Genomic DNA, 25,896 nt, shown 5'->3' on the forward strand with positions numbered 1-25,896 from the left:
TGCAAGACTGCAACACAGTATAATAGAAAAATTATCATGGGTAGAAGTTATTGCTTGCATTTTCTCAAGGTATGGAATTGTTTTCCCCATAAATCCTGTACAAGTTTATTGTATATTCTTGTTAATGCTTCACATGGTGTGTCATTTAGTTTTGAGCTTCTATTCTTAATTTATGTTAATATTCTAACAAAGATTCCCATTTTAATATCTTGTCTTAATTTTAAATATTGACTAATGAACCACCCCATTGTATTATAAAGATCAACGAAGTTTTCAAGTTTAATATTCTTATCTTACTATCATTACAAGCAATGTCCTCTCTATATTCTCCTCCCACCACCACTACCACCATCTCCGGTGCCGCCGAGTTTAAACACCACCATGTATTCCCCAAAACATCCCAACTATCCATTTCAAGAAGCCTTGGTCGTCGTCCTATACCGAAAATCTCATGCAAAGTAGCTAAAGATGGTGACCAAAACCCTAAAACAACCAATAATGAAGGGGGTGCCAATATGTTTAATAGAAGAAATATGCTCATTGGGCTAGGAGGTTTGTATGGTGCCGCCACCACTTTAGGTGGCGCGCCATCCACTCTAGCTGCCCCCGTGCAAACACCAAATCCTAATGCTTGTGGCCCGGCGGATTTGCCCTCTAATGCTCAAGGCCTAAATTGTTGTCCACCTAGAACCACAAGCATAGTGGACTTTGTTCTTCCAACCCCTCCTACCACCTTAAGGGTTCGACAACCGGCCCATTTGGTGGACGACGAATTTAGAGAGAAATTTACTAGGGCTATGTCCTTAATGAAAGCCCTCCCTTCTACCGACCCACGTAGTTTTACCCAACAAGCTAATGTGCATTGTGCTTATTGTAATGGAGGTTACTCTCAAGTAGGGTTTCCAAATATGGACCTCCAAGTCCATAATTCTTGGCTATTTTACCCATTTCATAGGTGGTATCTCTACTTTTATGAGAGAATACTAGGCAATTTGATCGATGACCCGACTTTTGCCATACCCTTTTGGAATTGGGACACACAAGCGGGCATGACAATGCCCGCGATGTACACAGATCAAAACTCTCCCCTATTTGATCCAATCCGAGACCGGGGTCACCAACCCCCTAAAGTGTTGGATCTCAACTATGATGGTATAGATTCCAATGATTTACCTGATCAATCCATGATTGCAAACAATCTCACGGTATTGAATCGCCAAATGGTGAATAACTCTACTACCGCGAGGTTGTTCCTAGGTGCACCTTACCGGGCTGGGAGTTTTCCCAACCCGGGGGGTGGATCTGTAGAGAACATACCTCACGGGACCGTCCATGTTTGGACTGGTGACCGTAATCGACCCAATTTGGAAAACATGGGTAACTTCTACTCGGCCGCACGTGACCCCCTATTTTATGCTCACCATGCCAATATGGACCGTATGTGGTCCGTTTGGAAAACCTTAGGAGGTAACAGACGTGATTATACCGATTCAGATTGGTTAAACGCGGCGTTTATATTTTATAATGAAAATGCACAAGCTGTTAGGGTAAGAGTTAGAGATTGCGTAGACTCTACGAAACTTGGGTATAATTACCAAGAAGTTGACTTGCCTTGGATCAATGCTCAACCTACCGCAAGCTCATCATCTAGGGTAAGAAGTGTAACTTCATCAACCCCTCCAACAGCTAATGCCATGGAATCGACATCGAAATCAAATAAAGTCGTTAAGTTCCCTAAGCCATTAAACAAGTCGTTACGTACAAACGTTACAAGGCCAAAAAAGTCTAGGAGTAAAAGAGACAAAGACCGCGATGAGGAAGTGCTTGTGATAGAGGTTGATGTCAAGAAACACGACGAGTATGTGAAGTTTGACGTGTACATCAACGATGAGGATGATATACCGTCTAAGAAGATGCAAGTGAAGGCCGAATATGCCGGGAGTTTTGTGAATGTACCTCATAGACACACACATGGTAATAATAGGGGAAACCATGACTTGGAGACAACTTTTAGGGTTGGTTTGACTCAATTAATTGTTCAATTAGGAGCTGATGATGATGAAGGTGTCACGGTTAATTTGGTGCTTAGGGCAGGAAGTAAGGGTAATGTTGTTATCAAGAGTATGAAGATTGAGATTGCTTAATTGATTGCTCGTATGTAATACTGTTTTGTATGGGGTGTTTTTTTTTTTTCTTGTGTGATTGTTTTTGTACTTCAAAATTTTGAAATAAGATGTTGGATGCTTATCGATTGTGATGAATTATTTATATTTTACATTGTAAATGTCAATTTTAACTTAATGTAATTTAATATATGTGCGCTTTAAATTTCAAAAACGTACGAATAAATATATATTCCCTCCGTCCCTAAATTACATTCCTCTTTCTAGCATTTATTCCTCACATAATAGAGAGAAAGAGGAATGTAATTTAGGGAATGGAGGGAGTAGTAATATTTCAGGTATTCCGTAATCTGATTTCAATAAGTTGAATTTGCTATTTTTGATAGACTTGAAGGCTATTAGGACAATATTTTAATAGATTTTGATTCTTATTGATTGTATGGTTATGTGGCTTTACCTAAAATCTCGAAGTTTATTCATTTTTATATACAAAAATGCTAAATATAGTTAGAGTATATGCCATCTTCTATAATCTTCATGTGCGTGCAAACTTATCTGTTTGGTTAGAATAGTAATAGAATAAACTACGGAATAGTACACATTAAAGTATACTATTAATTGCTGTACGTTGCACGTAACAAGTTTACTCAAATTTGAAAGGTTTGAGGTTTTCTTGTGACGAACTATCTTGACTATATTCCGATTTGATTTAGTGGGTTGGAACCCGTAGGAGTGTGGGAAAAGGTTAAGCAATATTATACACTCAAGGAATCACCTTGTGATATTTGATCCCAGCGTGTGTGTAAATTAAATATTTCCACTGGATCAAGCTTTGTTAGGTATGCAAGTACGTAATGATAATGTGTTAGTTATATTTTGTATGTAGCAAGTTGTAAGCATTATAAGGTAAGTATGAGTATTAATTTGTGTAAATAATTTAGTAAGTAGTTGTAGTTAATAAGTAGCAATTTAATAAGTTTGTACTTAGTTAGGCATTGTTTACTTTTATGTAATTTAATATGGAGTAATTTGTAGTTATATTAGTTAGAATCCTTATAAGATTACAATTCTAATTGATTCTATTTATGTTTGGAATTGATTGAGTGAGTTATTGTGAACAACCGTGTGGTTGTATGAAAAATCTGGGCATTTGAGGTGAAACGCCTAGTTTTTTAGAATACCCTAGGCTGAAACGTCTAGTTTTTTGGCGTTTCAGCCTAGGATATTCTAAAAAAACTAGGCGTTTCAGCCAAGGGTATTCTAAAAAACTAGGTGTTTCCTGGGTTTTGAATCTTTTTAAAAAAATTATCGCGACGTACCGATTTCATACGGTTTGACGAGCCTTCTACAAGCGTCTAAAGTTGTGTTTCTTGTATTTCGTCGTTGTCTATAAGATCTAACGAAATTGATTTTGCAAAATTTAAAAAATTTGCTTGATTTTGAAACTCACGGTGGTTTGGGTGGTTGTTCGATGAGCGTTGGTGGCCGTTGACCACTAGAGAGAATGGTAAAAAAAAATTGTGTATAGTAAAAGTGTGAAATTGAGGTGAAATTAATTATTTTTTATAATCATTATTATAAGGATAAATACGTAATTTTATTTTATTTTGCGGGCGTTACTTAGATATTTGAGGGCGATATTTAACAACCCCCATTTTTTATTCCTGAAAAACTAACGTAGGTGGGTGATGAAACAAATATTATATATATATATATATATATATATATATATATATATATATATATATATATATATATATATATATATATATATATATATACTCCACAGTCCACACATGAAATTTAGGCCATGTAAAAATAATATTAAGTAAAAATAATTCCAGTTCAGTAAAAATAAATTCAGTTCAGTAAAATTAATTTCAGTTCAGTAAAAATAATTTCAGTTCAGTAAATTCAGTTTTTTTAAAGAAGAATTATAATAGAAAATCAGTAAAAATAATTTAAGATCAGTAAAAATAATTTCAGTTCAGTAAAATTAAGTTCAGTTAAGTAAAAATAAGTTTAGTTCAGTAAAAATAATTTCAGTTCAACAAAATTAAGGTGAATCAAACAGGGCCTTATACTACAATACACTCAATTATTTATTTTTTAATTTGTACAAAAATGTATTAAATGACATCGAAGGTGATGGTAATTATATTTTTGCCGTTTTTAGCTGTCGGTGAAATTATAAGATACCAAGTTACACTGAATTGAAGTTTGTAGCACATGATACGAGCTACCTCAACGAGACTTGGTTACATTTGATTATTGAGCCCTATACTATTATATACGTTGGCATATTCTTTCGATAAGTACCAAAATATATTCTCGTTCTTATTATTTTTGTATTTTTTACAAAAATGATTCATTAATAATAATAATAATAATAATTTTCAAAAATAATAATAATAATAATAATAATAATAATGTTAGTTTGTTCTATATTTTACTTTTAGTGGAATTTTGGACTAGAAATTATTATTTTTTTTTTTTTTTTTGTGTTTAGAGAGCCACGAGGGCGGGGGCGAGAATTGATCCAAGGATATCCTGGAACCGGGAGGGAAACTCTAACCACTTGAGCTATCCCTCACTCTTATGGACTAAAATATGTAATGAAAAGCTAAAAGTATTTATACATCGATTAGTGCTATTATTATGTGTATGTAATTAATACTTAGTTCTTGCTTACTCTTTTAATTAAATTACCTTTTAACTTCGGGTATAAGTGTATAATTGTGTGACAACTGACGAGTATTTCTTTATATTATTGACAAACATTTCTTAATATTGACAAGTCAATATCAAAGTGCAATTAAATTATGTTGAAATACTATTAGGCCAATTCTCTTTGTCCTTTGAATAAGTGGAAAGGGCCTCTTTGACCAAATATTAGTGACAGTGATTAGTGAACCTGATGAAAGAGACATCAACATTAATTAAAGTGTAGGGTCCAGTAATTTAAAGTCCAACTACTCTAATGTAGCCATTCAAGCCAATTAGTTTGAAATAGAGGACATATTTTTTATTATTATTATATTATATTAGCGATTTAGCGGTTAATTATTTTATGAGTATTTTATAATAATTATAACTGCATTACTTATAAGTTTTAACACACTAAGAAGTAACACAATTTTTGTGTGTGGCTGGCCAATGGCTACACCATGTGATCAGCTAACACACAAGTAATTCTGACCAAGACCAACCAACTCCTGACTGAATAATTCCTGATCAAGTAACTCTAGAACGGCCGAGTAATCCCTGACTGAAATTATCCATTTAATTTATTTATTTTTTCATTTAATTTAAGAAGATCCATATATTTTTAGGCATTATTCTCTTTATTACCTTAAATTCTAATATAGATAAGCTTGGTGAAAATAAATTTTAAGCAATAGAAAGCATGACAACATACATTGTAGACCAATAACTCCTTTTATTATTATTAATTACCTATAACAAAGATCATCAAATCAACAAAAAAAGATCAGTTGATCCATTCACACAAAACAAACATTATTATAACTAATTAGTACTAATAATTAATTAACAAAGAAACTCAATCCTAACATCCTTAATAACCAAGTTTTCATTTCCCGTACGAGGTACAAAGATAACATCAATTCCTTCATCATCATCAGCCCCCAAATCACCAATAAGATCAGTTAACCCTAATTTCATAGTAGTCTTCATCATCAAGTTATTATTACCATGATCACCTTTCTTATTATGATGTTTATGTGGTACGTTCACGTAACTTCCGGCATACTCCGTCCTAGCACGGTTCTCCTTGGTAGGAATTTCGTCTTCATCATTGACATAAACGTCGAATTTTGAGTAAAGGTCATGCCTTGACTCGACCTCAATGACCAAAATCTCCTCTTCATCATCTTTCTCAAGCTTGCTTCTTGACTTTTGTGGCCTTTGTAAGTTTGTTCGTATAATGTGGTCTAACGCCCTAGGGAAAGTTATTGTTGGTACGGTGATTTCAGCAGCCACCGCGTTTTTAACCATAGAGAACGATGATTTTAATGATTTATTAAGGCGAAGGCGGGGAGTTGGACGTGATTTAAGCCAAGGGAGGTCCATTGGTTGGTAGACGTAACCCATTTTCTTGGTATCCAAGCAATCACGTACATATATTTTTATTAGTTTAGCATTTTCATCATAAAAATAAAAATAGGTGTTTAAGAAATCTTTGTCCTTAAAGTCTTTGTTCTTAGGGAACAATGACTTCCATATGGACCATGTCCTATCCACTTGAGCATGGTGGGCATAAAAGATTGGATCCCGCCCGGCCGAGTAAAAAATGCCCATGTCCTCCCACGTGGGAGTATTTGGTGGAGGGTTACCGGTCCAAGTATGGACCGTCCCGTGTGGTTGGTTTTCCATAGATCCAGATCCCGGGCTAGGTTGATCCCCAGCCCGGTAAGGTTCCCCTAGGAACATTGTAGGTTTCTTGGCATTGGACACCATTTGGCGGTACATAATAGTAAGGTTAAGGGTTATTTGATCATTGTAGGACATATTGTTGTTATTGTAAGGTTGTTCGGGTGGGCCGTCATAGGTTAGATCCATGACCGTAGGAGGGAGATGGGTTTGATCACGAATAGGGTCGAATAAAGGAGATTTAGGGTCATTAAACATGGAAGGGATTACCATACCATTAGGATGATCCCAATTCCAGTATGGTATAACAAAATTCGGGTCATCAATCAACTTACCCAAGATTTTTTCATAGAAGTAAAGGTAAGCCCTATGAAAAGGGAAAAATAACCAAGATCCATGGACTTGAAAGTCCAAATCCGGTAACCCGACTTGATGATAACCGTCGTTACAATAAGCACAATGTATATTAGCTTGTTGCTTAAAGCTACGAGGGTCACTATCAGGAAGAGCTTTCATTAAGGCTAGGGCTTTGGAGTACTTTTCTAAGTACTTGCCATCAACTAAATGGGCCGCGGGTCGGGTCCTCAAGTCATAGGGACTTACTATAGGTAGCTTGAAGTCCATAGCTTGTGAGGGTTTAGGTGGACAACAATTTAAGATTTTACCATTATCTAATATGGATGGCCCACATTGGCTCACATCCGGGGCGGTTGGGGCAGCTAGGGTAACATACCCTCCACTTAAGGAAGTGGCTGCCCCATAAAGACCTCCTAACCCTAGGAGCATGTTTCTCCTATCCAACTTTTTGGTCTCTGCATGGTTTTTTTGTGGGGTGTGTTGATCATCATTTGTTGAGGTATTGCATAAAATCTTGGGTGTAACACGGCGAGTTTGGCTCCATCTATAGGTGGTAAGTTGTAATGAATTCAATAGCAAAGGGTTACGTGAGACGGCGGAGAGGTTGGTGGTGGTGGAAGGAGGAAGTAATAAGGCCATTGCTATTATGTGCATGGTTTTTTTTTTAATTGGTATATGGGCATATGGCAGGAGAATGGGTAGATGTACTACCATTATATTTATAACGGTTGATAAAATTAGGGGAATCAATTACTTACTTTAGTTAAAAACATCATTAACAAATTAAATGCATTTTTCATAAAAAAAAATTGACAAGTACTCCGTACCTATAACACGTACTACCTCCGGCACATATTATTTGCAACGATTTGACATAAAACATAGAGGGAAAATGTCTAATCGTTGCAAATAATATGTAACGGATGCAACATGCATGTAGTATTAAAACTAAGTAAAGAATAGATAGAAATTAAGGAATTCGGCACCAGCTACGTACTTATATTTTTAATTTCCGTTTATGTAGTAATCCTATACCATAATAAGTACATTTCGACTAGTAATTAAGTAATTAAGTTAACGTAGTGCAAATTGCAAATTTGCATTTATAAACAAGGATTAATTTATGTCCACCAGAAACTCATCTAATTACTACATAACGTGGTACTCGGTACAAATTAAGCAAATGCATGTTTCTACTAAATGAGCTTAAATTAGGGATGTAAGAGAGCCGAGTCGAATCAGCTTGCCCTTAGGCCTAGGCTAGCTAGTAAGCTTGGTAAAATTTCGTTTTGAATGAACTCAGATCAATCTAACCCAAGCATAGCTGAGCTAAACTGGATTGAATTATTATTAATTAAAATAAATGAATGGTGATGTTTTAATATGTAATTAATATCTACGGAGTATAATATAATAATGAAGTATGAACATATATGCGGCATGGATGGTTTAAGTATGAACGGGATGAGCAAGTAAGTAACTGCAGCACCTAGCCTTTGAGAGAAAAGAAGTGAAGGGTTCGTTAAAAGTTGGGTCATGTGATGTCGCGTATTTTAATCCTCCTAGTTTAATCATTCAATTTTTATCATAACTTATAAAAATCGCGTAATGTACATGTCCACTTCTGAAACAATATGTAATGGCTCAATTTTAGAATAATGTCGCATGGGGCTATTGTTTTTATCACCTTATCGACATTTTAAGCCCGTCTTTGTATTATGTGGACACATGTTAATAATTAAGCAAACGTTTCCCCCGCCTTTTTTTTTTACTTCCTAAAAGGTTAAAAGTCAAAAGCTATTAGTACTACACTTTCCCCCGCTAATAATAGCTTGATTGATTGAACATATGTTATTTCTCCCAAAATAGAGCTTCCAAATTGTTCCCCTATAGAGTTATATATAGATACATGAATTTAAGAATTAACCTTAAAACAAGAGCTATTACCAATTAACGTGCATTTTCTGAAGACATGCTATTATTAGCCTTCATAAGAGAGTTTAGAATTGTATACCTTTAGATCGAGTGTTTAGAAAACCCCATTTGTAATGTATTATTCTTGAATAGCTAATAAAAACACTATAATATCTTCTTACATTTGGATATAGGATACGTTGTTTGAGTCATTTTTGCTGATAACTTATAGGAAGGGACTTTTTGAAACCCTATTCTCATTTTAGTTCTTTTACTTTGGTGTCTTACCGTACAAATCAAACACGTTACTATCACGTACCATCAATTGATCAATTGACAATTTGGGGGTGTGGGATTCTCTTATCTAGTTATCTTCCCCCACTCTTTCAAATTATCTAGCCCGCTAACCCGGATCAGGACGACCTGTGAAAGGTTTCGGCCCGGTAGGACCCTTCTCCTTTCCAACCAAAAAAAAAAAAAAAAAAAAAGATCCATAAGGATATATATACATGGCCTAGTCAATACTGACTCAGGTGCATGCATGTTTTTTTTGGGGTGGGGGGTGGATTGCTTGCTAATTTTTTATTTTTCATTTCAAAGAAGAAAAAACATTTAGTACAGTACACTATATTGTATGCATAGCAAAAACATGTTTCAAGATTATATTAGGGACGTAAATGAGCTAATACATTCAAGAACAACTAGAATGAGCCTAGGTTGAAAAAATTCGTGTTTGACTAGTTAGAGAGGTACAAGTACCTGAAGAACTACGTACTGAGTATAGCTCATCAAGATAGTGAGACAGACATCAAATTTTAGAATTTTAATCTCAGATTTTAGAGTTTCAGACATAATATCTTATATACTCCCTATATGTATAGTATACTAGAAGGCTACCAATAAATGGGTTCGTTTGGCATTGATGTGGTTTTCTGTTTTTTGGTTTTCTAAAAGTATATGATATGTGTCCCATAATGAATCAAAAATTATATAAACTTATTAAAATTATGATAATTTTGAAAACTGTCAACAGAAAAGTGAAAATACCTTTTTCTTGTTTCCTATTTTTGGTTTTTGGTTTTCAAAAAAACAGGAAACTGAAAACCAAAACTGATGCCAAACAATAAAAATGTCTACCATTAAAAGGAAAAATAAAAAGGAACTAGCTGATAAGTCTACGCGTGTTTGCATTATAAGGGTAAATAAACTATTGTTGCTTTTCTGGCCCATATAAAAAAGAATGCGTATTCCTTTTTAATGGGCTTGAATTGAACTAATTCACACATTTTATTAAAATATCAAACGTAACATTATCAAAATATACATCACATAATACACCATTTTTTGTATACGGCGTGTTATACTGTGCAGCAGGGGTTATTCGAGTTTCTTAGTCAAAGATTACTCAATTTGCTGGGGTTACTCGAGTTACTCGGTCAGGGATAACGCGAGTTATCGAGGTTACTCAAGTTACTCGGTCAGGGTTTACTTGAATTACTCCTGACTAAGTAACCCCTCAAGTAAACCCTAACAAAACTCCTTAAGTAAGGGATTGTTATGTTCACTCAGTTCAATTCAATTCAGTTCAACTCCAATCAGTTTAGCTCTAATCAGTTCAGTTCAGTTCATTTCCTTCTCTCATAAACAATTGATTTTAGCTTTATTTAGTTCAGTTCATTTCAATCTTAATCAGTTCAGTTTCGTTGTATTCAGTAAATCCGAACAGGCCCTAACCCTTGACCAAATTACTCGAGTAACCCTTGACCTAACTCCTTAAATAACCCCTGATCATGTAACTCGAGGAACCCCTAACTGAATAACCCCTCAAGTAACCCTTGATCGAGTGAACCCCTCAAGTAATACTTATCTGAACCCCTCAACTAACCCTTGACCGAGTAACTCGAGTAACCCCTGACTGAATAACTCAGGTAACCTCTAATAAAATAACTCTGATACCCCCGTCACACGATGTGGTCTACTGCATCAAAAAGTTGTTGCACATAGTATATGATTCAATAACTTTAATTCCTACGCCTGTCAAGTGTCAAGCACTTAAACTCCTAAATTACCAGGCAATACGTACACCCTTTTATTTAGTCAATTCTCATATCTTATACAAAGTATCACTTCTAAATTTTAACTAATTAAGATATGATTACCTTAGTCATTTCCTTTCATCTCATTGCAAGATAAATGATGAATGTAAAAAAAAAAATGTTTACCAAACTATACAAAGTCATATATTCCCTACAAGGCCAACTTCCACTAATGGGCTTCTAGCCTTCTACCCAACACAAATTGTAAGGCTACTTAGAAAACAAAACTCATCGGTGGAATTAGAAAACAAAGTATTTTAACACATGCTAGATAGTAGATAATATCACTAAGGGTCTGTTCTCTTACGTTGAAATTCAGTTCAACTCCTAATTTCCTTCTCTTATAAAATATTCATTTCACTTCAGTTCACTTCAGCTGAGTTCAGTCAATGAGAACATGGCCTAAATTAAATTACTAAATAGTTAAATACCAATAACCAACCTATTGAGCCTGATATACCTTTTACATAAGAAACTGCATTAAGTGTCATTTATACCAAGTTTGGCCTTGAATAATTGGGCTATTGTATATTTCCAGCCTCCACTCTAGTCATATTAGGGGCACATCCGGCCACCGGACACGGTGAGAAATATCTCTCTTGACTCGATATATTAGAACTTGCTATATCACAAGTTGCAGACTAAACTTGTTGAGTTCCATCCCAACTACCCCTAAGCCTAAATATGGTCGCCTAGGAAAGAATTAATGTACACCACAATTGCATATATCTTCCATTGTTGCGCAAATAAGTTTGGATTCTTGATTTTATTCATTCCAATTCTGGAATAACTTGTAGTTGACATAAGTAGGTTGATACACCGTAACTTATCCATTTTGCTACCCTTCCATTGGTTTTCGAGCCCACAAAATACGGCTTTAAAATACACTAATAGCATCTCCATATATTTATAGTCAATATATGTATCACACTCTCTCTAGAATTCACGACCTTGTTGTACCCATAGGATATCTTGGTAGCCCTTTATCTCATACTAATAAATGGTCACTTGATCAGCACCTATCCAGGGCTTGGTAGTAAGGTCAACAAGCCGGCATCATTCACAAACGTGATATTTTGAAGCACTAATACCCCTAGCAGTTGTACGTGAACAAGTTAAAGCAAAGTTTAATCTATATAGGTCAATAAATATATACAGCAAGATGCAACATATATATGTATTGTATTTGTGCAATATATGTACAAACACTACTAGAAAACAGCCTAATTCCGACGGATTCGTTCCGACGGATGTATAATTCCGTCGTAAATTTCGAAATTTCCGACGGAATTTAAATCCGTCGGCAAATATGTATTTAACGGCGGAATTTTCCGTCGTAATTCAAAATTTCCGACGGAATTTAAATCCGTCGGAAATTTCCGACCAAAAATTCCATCGGAAGACAATTTTTTTTTTTAAAGCCCTTTATTTTATAAACCCTAACCGACACTCTTATCCTTTTATTCCATCTGTTCTCTTTCCTCTACTACGCGCCTCTTTCTCTCTCCTCTCCTCTCTTCTTCTCTGGTAATCTCCTCTACTTGTTCTACCCTCTCCTCATTTCTATCTCCTCCTTCTCTTTCTATCTCCACATTTGTCTTCTCTTTCTCTGTTTTTTTTTCGGCGATTGATGTGATGGCGAGTGGTGTGGCGGCAACGCGGTGGTGCTTCTCAAATATTTCAAAAATTAATGGTTTTTTTGGTCAAATTCGACCATAAAAAGACTAGATCTAGGCTTTTTGTGGTCGAATTTGGCCTATTTAAACCAAATTCAACAATTCAAAGCCAATTTTTATTATTGAGGTATGTTTTTCGACATTTTTTTGTTTTGTTTTTAAATTTTTTTCGGTTGGTGGCGCTGTGGTGGGGGGTGACTGGTGCCGTGGTTGTTTTTTTTTGTTTTCATTTTTTTAAAAATTATTTTCGGGTGGCTGGTGTTTTTAGGTGGGTGGGTTTGGGTGGGTTCGATTAGGGGGTTGGGTTAGGTTGGTGGGTGGGTTCGATTAGCGGGTCGGTTAGGTGGGTAGGGGTTCTGGTGGGTGGTGGATCGGGTTAGGGTTCTAGTGGGTGTGGCTGGTGGATCGAGTTAGGGGGGCTGGTGAAACGGGTTAGGGGTGGGCTGTGGGTGTGAGTGGTGGATCGGGTTAGGGGCTGGTGGTGGGGGTGGTAGCTAGTGGTTTGGGCTGGTGGTGGGGGGTGGTAACTGGGTGTGTGGTGTGTCTGGTCGGTTTTAGGTGGGTGGGTGAGGGTTGGTTTTAGGTGTTGGTGGGTGGATCTGGGTTAGTTTTGGTTTAGGTGGTCGGTGGTGGTTCGCTTAGGGTGGCCGGTGGAGGTGGCGGTTTAGCGGTGGTGGCTGACGGTGGTGGGGGTGGTGCGGATTTTTTTTTTGTTTTTTTAAAAGGATTTTCCGACGGACTTTTCCGTACCTTGAAAACCTCTTCCGATGCTAAAATCCGTCGGAATTTCTGTCGGAAAAGTGTTTCCGACGGAAATTATGTCGAAAAAGGTCGATTTTCCGTCAAATACTACTACGACGACACGTTCCGACGGAATTCCGTCGGAAACACCATTTCCGACGGAAAACAGGGTGTTTCCGACGGAATTTTTCTGTCGTAATTAAGCTTGTTTCTTGTAGTGAAATATGATATATTGGATAGAAGTTCTAAACTTGTAATTAATAATCTACGAGTTAGTAAATAAATTTGTAGTGTAATATTTTATGTGCATTTCATGATAATAGGTCCCATCCTAATTTGTTTGGGCCCGGGTTGTTACAATATGAGAGTAATGTTAACCTTGGGAAACATGCTGGCCATGCATAACGTTTGTACCTTGGACATGACGAATCTCATTTTCAAGGCAGTGGTTTTCCACGACATCACATACCCAAGATCTTCAAATCACATTTATAATTTATCCTCCCTACTATATTCATCTCCACTCTCTTTATTTGTAGCCTTGATAAGCCTTTATTTCCTACTGTAATTTCAGATTATGCAACTCCATTATTTATATAAGAAAAGTAGCAAAACCCTTAATTAGTCCACTTGATCACATGCAACTATATGTCAATATGCAATGCATAACAATTGGTATGTAGTCAATAAAAATTAGCATAAGAAATTAGGTAACTAGCTTGGGTTATAGTTTTAAGAAAAGGTTGACCTATATCTTTTCATTTTAATAAAAAATAAAAAAATAAAAATAAGAAACTAGCTAGGTCACTGTAACACTGTTTTAAAAAAATCTTTATTTTTTTAGGAAGCTTCTAAATCTTTATTCGTCAAAAAATAATAGGAAGCTTCTAAATCTTATGATATTAAGATTATTTGTTGAAAACTAAGGATTCGCTTGGCGTCAATGTGATTTTCTGTTTTTTAGTTTTCTGTTTTTCAAAATCATGCTTCCTCCGTTCTTTTTTTATTGCACCATAAGAGGTTTCACGCTTGTCAATGCATTACTTTAGTTATTAATATCTTTAATTATACTTTTGTAAATATTATAAAAAAAATTGATATTTGAAAAGTAAATTTCGAGACCAATGTAACTAGATCTCACATGACTTTATTTTTCCTAATAGATAAATCACAAAAGATGGTCAAAGAAAATGAAGTGAATAGTGTAAAAGTCATTATGGTGCAATAAAAGAAAAACGGAGGAAGTATGATAAATGTCATAAAATAAATTAAAAATTAATTAACTTATTAAAATCGTGATAAATTTCAAATCTGACAATTAAAGAGTGGAAACACCTTTTTCTTTGTTTTTGGTTTTTTGTTTCCAAAAAAACCTGAAACTGAAATCTGAAAACCAAAAATGATGTCAAACAAGCCCTAAGTTCACATCTATTTTTCAATATTTCTTTTAGTTACTTAATCAAAACATTAAGATTAAACAATTGTATAAATTGTATATATAAGGTTATACTTCATATACTACCTCTGTTAAATGTCATGTGCAACTTTGGATCATTTTATATCTCACAAATAATACCCCAAAGTTGCACATAACATTTAACGGAGGTAGTATATTAATTTGTAAATGTTAAAAGAATATAAAATAAATGGTTAATAAGTAATTGGTATTCCGAATATATTGTCAATTTCTTGAGTTTTGTTTTTTTTTTTTAATATTAGATGAACTTACATTAGTAATACAAAATACACTACTAAAACAGTACAAATAACCTTCCATATATACAAATAATATTTAATTGTCTAAAAATATAATGAGTTACCTTCATAAAAATATACAGATATATATAATGAGTTAAAAATACATATGGTTCAATAAGTTATTGATGAGTTTAAACTAAAACAATAGATGAAAGTAAACCAATGAATTATTTGATAATTATTATCAAATAGAGTAAGAGTTAATTATCACGGATCGGAGTATATGCATTAGTTAGTAGTTAGACCCTATTCAGTTCACCTTTAAAAAATAATTTTCAGTAAAAACAATTTTAGTTCAGTAAGAAAACAGTAATTTTAAAGAACAAATATAATAGAGAATCAGTAAAAATAAATTCACTTCAGTAAAAATGATCAAGTTCAACAAAAATAATTTTAGTTCACTAAAAATAATTTCAATTCAATAAAAATAAAGTGAAGGTAACCTCTTAACATTATTCAATTAATATAATCAGCAATAATATTCAATTAATTCATTATTAAATAAATGCAGCACTTGCTTATACACTTAGGGCCTGTTCTCATTCACTGAAGTAAGCTGAACTGAACTGAACTAAACTGAGCTGAACTGAACTGAACTGAAATGAATATTTTATTAGAGAAGGAAATTAGGAGCTGAACTGAACTGAGCTGAACTGAACTGAACTGAATTTCAACGTAAGAGAACAGACTCTTATACTTGTACATAGTAGAAGAGAAGGTGGGTATTTTTATACATAAAAAAGTGGAATAATTAGGTTTATAGGAATATTCCAAATTAGTTAGGTAATTATTGTTTGTAGATAGATGAAAAGATTGATAAATGAATAATACAATGTTGTTGTAACTAGGAAAATTTTTATTTAATAGATTGAGTGATTGATTTGTTGAAATCAATGATAGGAAATTTATAAAATTATGGAATACTTGATTTAGAAAGTTAATTAATTGTAATAGAAGATGATGGGATAAATTATTTTTTTGGCCTTATTAATATTGTAGTATAACCTAGAGGGTACTAATGTCTTTTTAGGTGAACAACACCACAGTCTCCCCCCTTGTTGACTGATATATTAGAGATTTGCAAATAGAAGTTTCACTAGATTAGTACATGTTGCACAGTGATAATAAGAAATTTTTTCCCAATTTAAATTATATGAAATATGTAATTTATAAACTTTAATCATGATTATATGTTTTTCATTTATTGATATTACACATTTTTACTGGTCTTTTCTTTCTCTTAATTTGTTTATTCCATAATGGGCATAATCAAATGAGTATTTTGAAGAAATCAGTAATTGATATTATCCATAAAATCAGTTTAAAAAAATGATTGAGCTTATCCATACATTGTAGATTTTTTTACAAAAATAATAATTAAAAATAATTAATAATGACATCATACATTAAATTGGCGGGAAAATTTTTATTTAGGAAGCAACACATAATATAGGGAGGGAGATTGATTATATGAGCAACGTTTTATTTAAATATTAGTTAATGGATTTCACTCAAAACTCTTGTCTTTGCATAAAAATTTTATTTTACCTCTATTTATGCACTTTTATTCAACTAAACCCCACTATTTTCCTTATTTTATTTGTTTGTAGTTTATCAAAAATATATATATATATATATTTATTTTTAGTTATCAAATCCCAGTAACTTTTTTAATATCAATCATCAAATCCCAGTAACACAAATGGGACATTTATTTGAGAATAGAAGGAGTATATTTTAAACATTCAATCTCAAATTTCAGTTTAAAAATAAGTCAATCATCAAAAGCTAAGCCCCCAAGCCCAAAGTTTGAGACAAGATCCAAAAGCTTAACAGTGTAACAACAAAACAACCAAGCTAGCTAGGCAACTTTAGTGGGTAGCTCCGTAACAAATTCCAAACTACACTATAGCACTTGGAAAGTAAATAAGCTTATAAGAAGCTCCAATTCTACATATAGTGGAGTTTACTTGATTAAATGTCGATATAAAAAGAGATTAAAAAGGGTTTGATTTATTAATAATCGTATTGGGTTAGAGGAAATGGAGCAACTTTTTTAAGTTCAGGGATGAGGATGTAACCTATAGTGTGGTAAATTATATGTATTGCTATATGACTGTTGGACACTATGGACAGTATATAAAGGCGATAGTAATATAAATGATGGGAATAGGGGAACATCGTAATAAATTATGCTTTCTTAGGGCTTGTTCGACGCTAGCTTTTGAGTAGCTTTTAGGTAGCTTTTAGTGGTTTGACCAAGTCAAACCACTACTCAACAAAAAATGTGAGTGTTTGGCAAAATAATGGTTCAAGTAGCTTTCAGTGGTGGAGGTAGCTTTTATTAAAAGTTAGGATTATTAGCTTTTGAAATTAGAGGTAGCTTTTGAAGTAGCTTTTGAAAATTTAATGTATAGTTTTAAAAATAAAATATTGATTTTTAAATGTAACAGCTAGTCAACCACTACTTTACCGAACAATCATGCCTAAATTATCTTTTTTCACAGCTAACAGCTATCTCCACAGCTCACAGCTATCTCTACAGCTACAGCTACCTTCACAGCTATATTTTGCCGAACATGCCCTTAATTATCTTTCTTCTTTCACAAAACTAACAACTAATATGGGTTTGATGGAGTAGAGTAAATTTTTTTCTTATATTCAAAAAATAAAAAAATTCAAGACTAGTAAAGAGATGATTATAAGACATATTAACCCCAATAAAACACTAATTTGACAATTTCCCTAGCATGAGTGCATGAGCATGACATTATTGTGGGAATATATGGCTATAATTAACCACCATATCATTTGTTTTTCTAAATAAAGAATAGATTATTTTATTTTATTTTTTTTTTTGAAAGAAAAGAATATATAAATTGATGTAAAAGAAAGAGAGACTTTATAGGAGAGGAAAATGGGTGATGGAAGGTGTACATTTTTGCAAACAACATGTAACGTTGTTTGTTTAGTTAAATAATTTCCACCATTCTTTTTTTAGCATGCATTATGCTAAGTTATCATATAATGCTTAGCTTGAAAATTGAAATGTTGATAAATAATTCAAATATTATTCAGGTTGGTTAAGTTAAAAAAAAGTTTATTTTCTTACATTTATTAAATCCTTAGTGGTTGTTTGTTTATTTCAAAATATTATTTATATGTGAGGCATAGATTTCATATTATCTAGTAGAAGCCGTATTTGTCATTATCTAAGGGAGGTTTGTGGTAAGATACTAAACCACATATGAATTAAGATTAATTGTTTTCTTTTTGTAGTATAGGATAGAATTAAGATAATTACGGAGCTAGTAAATACAAAGTATAAGAGTAATAATATTATAACAAATTAACAATAATTATGATTGGCTACTTCTCCAACGATTTATGAATTGATTATAAATTGATACCCTATTAAACATGTTGTACATAGTCTGACCTTTTTAACATGTTGTAATTAAATTTAAAATCAATTACAGTAATTGACATGCATGTCTATGTAACTACCTAGGCACCTACCATGTTAGTTGGAGAATAATTTCTCTGATCTGAATGCACATCTGATCTTCCATTAAAAATGAGTATTTGCATTGTTTAAAAATATCTAGCTCACTATTTCCAGCCAATAAAATGATCAAAAATATATATATATTAAAAACTCATTATATTCTGCCAAAGATTGACCAAGTGGTGACAAATTGATAAAAATGAATCTAAATCCAACTTTAACCTTAAATTTGTTCAATTAACTAATAATTAATTGCTGCTTTTTTTTTAATACATTAAGTGCAACTTGGTTGAGTTTAAGTCTAGAATAATTTATTTTGGTCATCTTGTAATTTTTAAAGTTAATTTTATCTATTTATTTCTTTTTTCTTATTTGTCTTGTTCGAGTAGTTGCAATCAAATAATTTAAAGTCAATAATTATTACACATTTTTATACAAAAATATAAACCCACTAAGGAAAAGGTGGAAATGCTTCATCAAATAACTTTTTTTTTTCTGGATTAAAACGTGAACATAGTTCAATTGGGGCAAAAGGTGGCCATTGTCCCCTGTCAAGTTGTTTCCTACTTTAATTTGATACAAAAAAATATAAATAAATTTCTCTACCCTCTTTAAAATCGTCCCCTTTTTTTTTTTTTTTTGCCTTATACTGTAAATTACTATAATTGTGTTGTATTGTACATTTGTACTCCATAACGGTGTGTTTGTATTGAAGGAAATTGAGGGAAAGGAAGGGAAGGGAATTGGAGAGATGAGGTGTCTTTTTTTTGGATAAAAAATGAGGAAAGAAGAAAATTGGAGATTTGGAGGGGAGAGAAATAGAGGGATTAAATTATACTGGTAGGAAATTGATCCCTCCAACTATGGAGAGTTTAGGAAGGAAAACTCACCATTCTTCCCTCCCCTCCTCTTCTCTTCCCTCCCTTTCTTTGCCTTCTCCTTTCTTTATCCGTAAATGACTACGAGAAATTATCTGTTAATTCACTTTACACTAACGGTGTGTTTGGATTGAAGGAAAGGAAGGGAAGAAAAATGGAGAGATGGAGTATCTTTCATTTGTATAGAAAATGATGAAGGGAGAGAATTGGAGGGGAGGGAAATGGAAGGATTAAATTGTAGGAAATTGATCCCTCTATCAATGGAGAGATTTGGAAGGAAAACTCATCCTTTTACTCTCCCCTCCCTTTCCTCCCCTCCTCTTCTCCTCCCTCCCCTTCTTTTCCTTCCCTTTTCTTTATCAAAATAATTTGTAACTGTCTCACATATATGGTCGGTTTATTTATTATGCAGTATCAATTTGAAAAGTAATACTCTGTAAAAACTAAGCATGTTTAGTCAACTTGAAAGGAGAACTCATAATTCCAAACCTACCAATAACATTTACTTGATAGTAGGGAAATTACCTAACCCTGATCATCGTTTTCTATCAAATGTTGACCTGTAAAGCTGAATTGACTTAACTTGTGAGAGGTTTCAATTTAATAGAGTTTTTCATCTTACGGAATACTTTTTTAAAAAAATGACAAATACTCGTAATAAATTATTAACAGAGGACACAAGTTGACAAAAGACACAAGCGGGGCCATGGGCCCATGCCCATTATTGCTGAGATATATAGTCCATAATTGAACTCGTACTCATTCAAAAATTAAAGAAATTTTCCATCCAAAAATATCTGCAAAAATTTCTCACAAAGTTTGTTCATCCAAAAAAAAAAAAATGGAGCACTCACATTCAAATGGTCACACAAAAAAGCTTCATGCAATACTAGTAACACTTCCACAACAAGGCCATGTAAACCCATTTGTACAACTAGCAATCAAGCTAGCATCCAAAGGCATCTCCGTAACATTCATCAATACCAACCACATTCACCACAAGATCACTCTCTCAAACGCTACCGCCTATGATGATATCTTTGTCGAGGCCCGTAGGCAGAGCCCTACGGACCTCGACATCGAGTACATGACCATTACCGACGGGTTACCTCTAGAGTTTGATCGATCGTTACACCACGACCAATGGGTCGGGGCTACTACTCATTGTTTCCCTGCTCATCTGGAAGTGGCTGTCACCAAGATCTTGGAATCTCGACCGCCTTCTTCTACTATTTGTTGCTTGATTGCTGATAGTTACTTTGTTTGGGCGTCTAAGTTGGCTCATAAGTTTGGTTTGTTTCATGTTTCTTTTTGGACTGAATCTGCTATGGTGCTTGATATCTACTTCAATCGTCATTTGCTTTTGGAAAATGGCCACATTGGTCCTGGTAAATTTTCTTTCACATCTCCTATTTCTCTTTACTCTTATTTACTGCATTCTCACTCTGTTCGGATTTAGTTGTTACATTGACATTTAGAAAGGAATTTTTTTTATGAACACATAATGGTCAATTTGAACTTTGAAAATTAAGTAAATTGTGCATTTATCCATGTCAGATTATACAAGTAATCTACCTTTCTTTTTAATTAAGGACTTGATTAGATAGACTATACTCCATATTAGATCCAAAATGGAATCATTATCAAATTAAATCAAACATAATTGACGCTTGATTTTAATATGTATATCTGAATAGATATCAATTTTTATCAAGAAATTTATACTTTGTATGTACAGAGTATATCATTAGTTCATTACCCTTCGTTTAATCGTAAGCTAATTCGAAAATGCATTATATTGTATGAAAATGAATTAGTAAGATAGTTGAGGAAGATAGATCTAGTGATTCACCATCCATCCACTTACCTACCTACCTACCTACCTTGTGAAAGATGCATCTAGTCAATAAATGAACTTGAATATGACCGACTACCTAGTGAATTGTGAATGATGCATAATGTTTGTACAAGATTCTAAATTTGGTGGATTGTCCATTTAATGTTGTACTAGTAGTCTAGTCCATTTAACTTGGAATACTAAATTAGGGAATCTATGGATTTATGAGATGAGATTAAATTAAATTTGAAATTAGAGGTCATTAAAAATGCAATTAGCATTAAATTGCCGGATGAAAATAGAACATTTTCCAAACATGGCATTTTCTTTGACCGAAAAGAAATTTTGTGAAAAGGAGGTTTATTCCATGAAGAAAAGAGCATATTCCTCAATAATGACATTGAAATTTCAGCAATCTAAGTGCATGTTCTGACTAAGCTGAATTGAATTTATTGGAGCTGAACAAAACTGAATATTTTATGAGAGAAGGTTATTAAGAACTGAAATGAATTATACTTATTGGAACTGAACTGAAAATAATCTGAATAGAACATGCCCTAAAATATATGAAAACTCTTTTTTTTTTTGAAGGGTTGGGGAATCATACAAATACTCCATACTACATAATTACATTGTGTTAAAGATAAGAATGAACAAAAAAAAAACCCTTATATTACGTGTATATATGTATATACTATATAGTGGCACTCTTCTTTTTCCTTTTACTTTCACCTTTTCTTTCTATTATTAAAGTGACTCATGTTTATACACGAGATAGATATATAATTCCTCCGTTCTGTTAATATTGCAACAATGAACTTTTTGCACTATTTATCACTCTTGTTTGACCATATAATATGATTTATACGTTAAGCAAAATATAGTCATGTGAGATCTTGTTGGATTCGTCTCATAAAATACTTTCACAATATCAACTTTTTATAATTTTTACTCATACACAATTATAGGTATTTAGCATATAAAATGTGCATAAGGACGCGTAATTTCCTCCTTGTTGCAATATTAATACTTCGTAGAACGGAGTAAGTAGGAAATATAGAATGTACTCTATTTATACTCTAATTGACCGTAATTGTTAACCTAATTAAGTTACTTTTTCAATTAGGTTCAAGTTCACGTACGGATACAATAACCTATATGCCGGGAATAAGCTCACTCAAAAGGACGGATTTAACATCATATCTACAAGAAGAGGATTTGACGACCTTTCATCCACAATACAATTTAGCATCATTGGACGACACTAGAAAGGCTCATTTTATACTTGGTAACACGGTCCAAGAGCTAGAGGTCCAAACCATTTCGGCCATCCAACCACAAGTCCCATTTTATGCTATCGGACCTCTATTTGCACCCGGGTTTACTAAAAGTCCGGTAGCCACTAGCCTATGGGCCGAGTCCGATTGCACACTTTGGTTAGACTCTAAACCTCCTGGCTCGGTATTGTACGTTTCATTTGGTAGCTATGCACATATTAATAAGGAAGAGCTAGAGGAAATAGCTAATGGAATTAAACTTAGTGGGGTCAACTTCCTTTGGGTTATCCGACCCGATATGGTTAGTTCGGATGTCCCGGACCCACTTCCGGTTGGGTTTAGGGATGAGGTACGTGATCGAGGATTAATTGTTACGTGGACTTGTCAAAAGGCCGTGTTAGCTCATCGTTCAGTAGGAGGGTTCTTAACACATGGTGGATGGAATTCGACGTTAGAAAGTATATGGTGTGAAGTTCCATTATTGTGTTTTCCGTTATTGACCGATCAATTTACCAATCGTAAACTAATTGTGGATGATTGGAAAATTGGGTGTAACCTATGTGAGGAGAAGCCCGTAAAAAGGGAGGAAGTGTTACAAAAAATTAAGGATTTAATTGGTGGATTAATGGGATTTGAACTCAATGAAAATGTCAAGGAAATTAGGCGACTATTAGAAGTTACAAAGGGGTCTTCGGAGAAAAATGTTGATAGATTTATCAAGGAATTGACGAATGCAGCAGCTTTGAAGAAGAATGTTGGGTGAAATTATGAGCATTTGATTGTTATTTCTTGATTCATTTTCATGCAAAAAAAATGGATTGAAAAAAATTAATTTTGGAGAAATTTTGAATCTTCTAGCTTTAATCTAAAAGTCTTTAGTAGGATAATAATAATGACAAAGAATTGTACACAAATTTTCATTTGGTGGACGTGGTCCATAGTTGTATGATAAATTTATTTTTCTTGTTTGTTCATACATAGTATTTGAATTAAGCATTATTCCATCTTATTGATAATTAAATTCAACTTGATAGTTTGTATTTACCAATGACCTTATTATTTGTGTCAAAATTAGTAGTGTGTGATAGAGAATATCTATAGATTATTTTTATCTTAGGTTTAGGATATATTTTGAATAAGATTATATACATATCTTATGTTATCTAATATGATTAGGCAGGGTGAGAATTATGTATATGATCCCAATGATCTCATCTGAGCTCTGATACCATGTCAAATAATGTAAACTCCATATTATATAACATAAGATATGTACATTCTAAACCTAAGATGAGAATATTCTATTGATATTCTCTATCAATTTGCACCTTTTTACTAATTCTTTTATACTTTATCCACATTTTTCACCTTAACTTATCTTTTTTCGAATACTATACTTTTTTCTTACACCCATTTATTTTCAAAATTTTCTTATTTTATACGAGAATTTACAACAATACGTGAGTTCGTTGAACTTTCAAAAGAACAATAAACACATGGAGTATAAAATTTATTTAAGCGTTTCATGTAGTACATATCTTTAATCAAACAAATGACAAATGAAATAAATTACTCTATACAAGTACTGTTTAAATTAGAAGGAGAATGTCTCAAAAAAAAATTAGAAGGAGAATCTACCATGTTCTCAAAAATAATAGAGTAATGAAAGGATTCCCAAACTAGAAAAAAAAGAGAGAAAACCCTACATCGCTACCCTACAACCATTTCCACCGACTACAATCAATTAAATTGAGGTGGCTCCACCAAGCAGGAGCACTACCAGTCCACCACATGAAATACGTGGTGCAGTAAATCATTAAAACAGCTCACGGATAGTGTCCCCTCAAAACTCAAAAGTACTCTAGGCTTTAAGTGTTTCAATTTATAGTGTGTTTTCTGTTTGGCTGATCACATCGTGTAGTCGATTGACACATATCAAAATAATAATCGGATAACTTCTAATTTAGTAATCTCTGATTCGACTGAGTAAAACTTGATCGATCGAGCTAAGTAACCCGATCAAGTAATCTCTAACTGATCGAGTAATTCTTGACCGACAGAGTATTAACCAAGTAACCCTTGACCAACTGAGCTAAGTAACCCCTAACCAAATAATCCTTGACTGACCGAGAAACTTTTGACCAGTTAACCTAACCGACTGAGTAACTTCGGGTACACTATCTAAGCAGCTACATATGAAACTTTGTGTTATATTTAAGTGATATGGAATATATTTGTGAACGCGAAATCATTATATCATATCATATAACTAATATAAAGATAAACTTTTAGGCAAACCACGAGGCATCGACACTTGGAATTCCAACCTTTTGCCAAGTGTCGCGCCACGTTAGATAGACTTCATAAGATAAATTAATTAGTTTAGATTTCTATTTTCAATCAAATTTGGATAGAATTTTAGAATAAAATTGTTAATTGAGTATTTTATTTTCGATAAAATGCCAATATTTCATAGGTATAAATTGAATTTTATAAGTTTATTAAAAAAAAAATTAGATTATAACTCTATTTCATATGTATAAATTGAATTATGATTTTATTCAAAAAAAATATTAAATTATAACTCTAAAAAAATACCAATATTATTATTATTATTATTATTAGTGTTTACATGCCTACTACATATATAATTTAAATCGTTACAAAAGTACATCAATTCCTAAGTAATTTTATATTGAAATATATTTTAAAATTTGAATATAGATTTAAAATTTATCTCAAAATTTAATAAACAACCAGGGCATCGCACGGGACACAAAACTAGTACTATTATATAAATCAATAATGTTTTTTTTTTTATATTTTTTTTTTATCAAAACCAAGTATAAAGTTAATTTGGAAATTATACATTAAGGTGATAAATTCTTACACAATCAAGCTTTGTACAAATTTCAATGTAACAAAACTTTATTTTTATATAAATATTAATAAAAATTATATGAGTATTATAATAAATACTTATTTAATACTCTATAACATATTTTATGATAAAATATGTTTTTGGTATTTAATTAAAAATTTTGGGTTGATCTCAACAAATGATCTCATATTCTCATTAGCCCAATTTGGGAATTTTTTTTTTGTTAGTTTGGGCCAAAATCTTTGAACAAAGCCCAATGTTTATAAGGTTTAGACAAAAATATTTGGAGTAAAGCCCAGTTCAGCCAGCTATATAGACCGTTGACAACTACAGTGCTTGCAAAGTATATCAACTATCAAGACAAGTTTTATTGATTACTTGCGTAGTTGTCATATTCTAGAGCTAAAGGCCTACTGCTTGTTGCATTGTATTTATCCAAGGGCAGTGTTTTCAGCATT

General features: G+C 33.1%; 3 protein-coding genes across 3 annotated transcripts; 2 read left to right on the forward strand and 1 right to left on the reverse strand.

Moving 5' to 3' along the window:
- Window positions 1-178: 178 nt before the first annotated feature.
- On the forward strand, window positions 179-2,275 carry LOC110693575 (polyphenol oxidase, chloroplastic-like). Its single transcript, XM_021870707.1, has one exon. It carries the CDS (start codon window positions 312-314, stop codon window positions 2,142-2,144), a length of 1,833 nt encoding a protein of 610 aa, XP_021726399.1. The 5' UTR covers window positions 179-311; the 3' UTR covers window positions 2,145-2,275.
- A 3,051-nt stretch (window positions 2,276-5,326) lies between these two features.
- On the reverse strand, window positions 5,327-7,738 carry LOC110693764 (polyphenol oxidase, chloroplastic-like). The gene has a single exon (XM_021870935.1). The coding sequence runs from the start codon at window positions 7,584-7,586 to the stop codon at window positions 5,673-5,675; it is 1,914 nt and encodes a 637-aa protein (XP_021726627.1). The 5' UTR covers window positions 7,587-7,738; the 3' UTR covers window positions 5,327-5,672.
- A 12,349-nt stretch (window positions 7,739-20,087) lies between these two features.
- Window positions 20,088-23,550, forward strand: LOC110693576 (UDP-glycosyltransferase 86A1-like). The gene is made up of 2 exons (XM_021870708.1): window positions 20,088-20,831; window positions 22,407-23,550. The coding sequence occupies exons 1-2, from the start codon at window positions 20,285-20,287 to the stop codon at window positions 23,318-23,320; spliced, it is 1,461 nt and encodes a 486-aa protein (XP_021726400.1). The 5' UTR covers window positions 20,088-20,284; the 3' UTR covers window positions 23,321-23,550.
- Window positions 23,551-25,896: the final 2,346 nt, after the last annotated feature.

The sequence above is a fragment of the Chenopodium quinoa genome, unplaced genomic scaffold (genome assembly GCF_001683475.1).
Source record: "Chenopodium quinoa cultivar QQ74 unplaced genomic scaffold, ASM168347v1, whole genome shotgun sequence".
Lineage (NCBI taxonomy): Eukaryota > Viridiplantae > Streptophyta > Magnoliopsida > Caryophyllales > Amaranthaceae > Chenopodium > Chenopodium quinoa.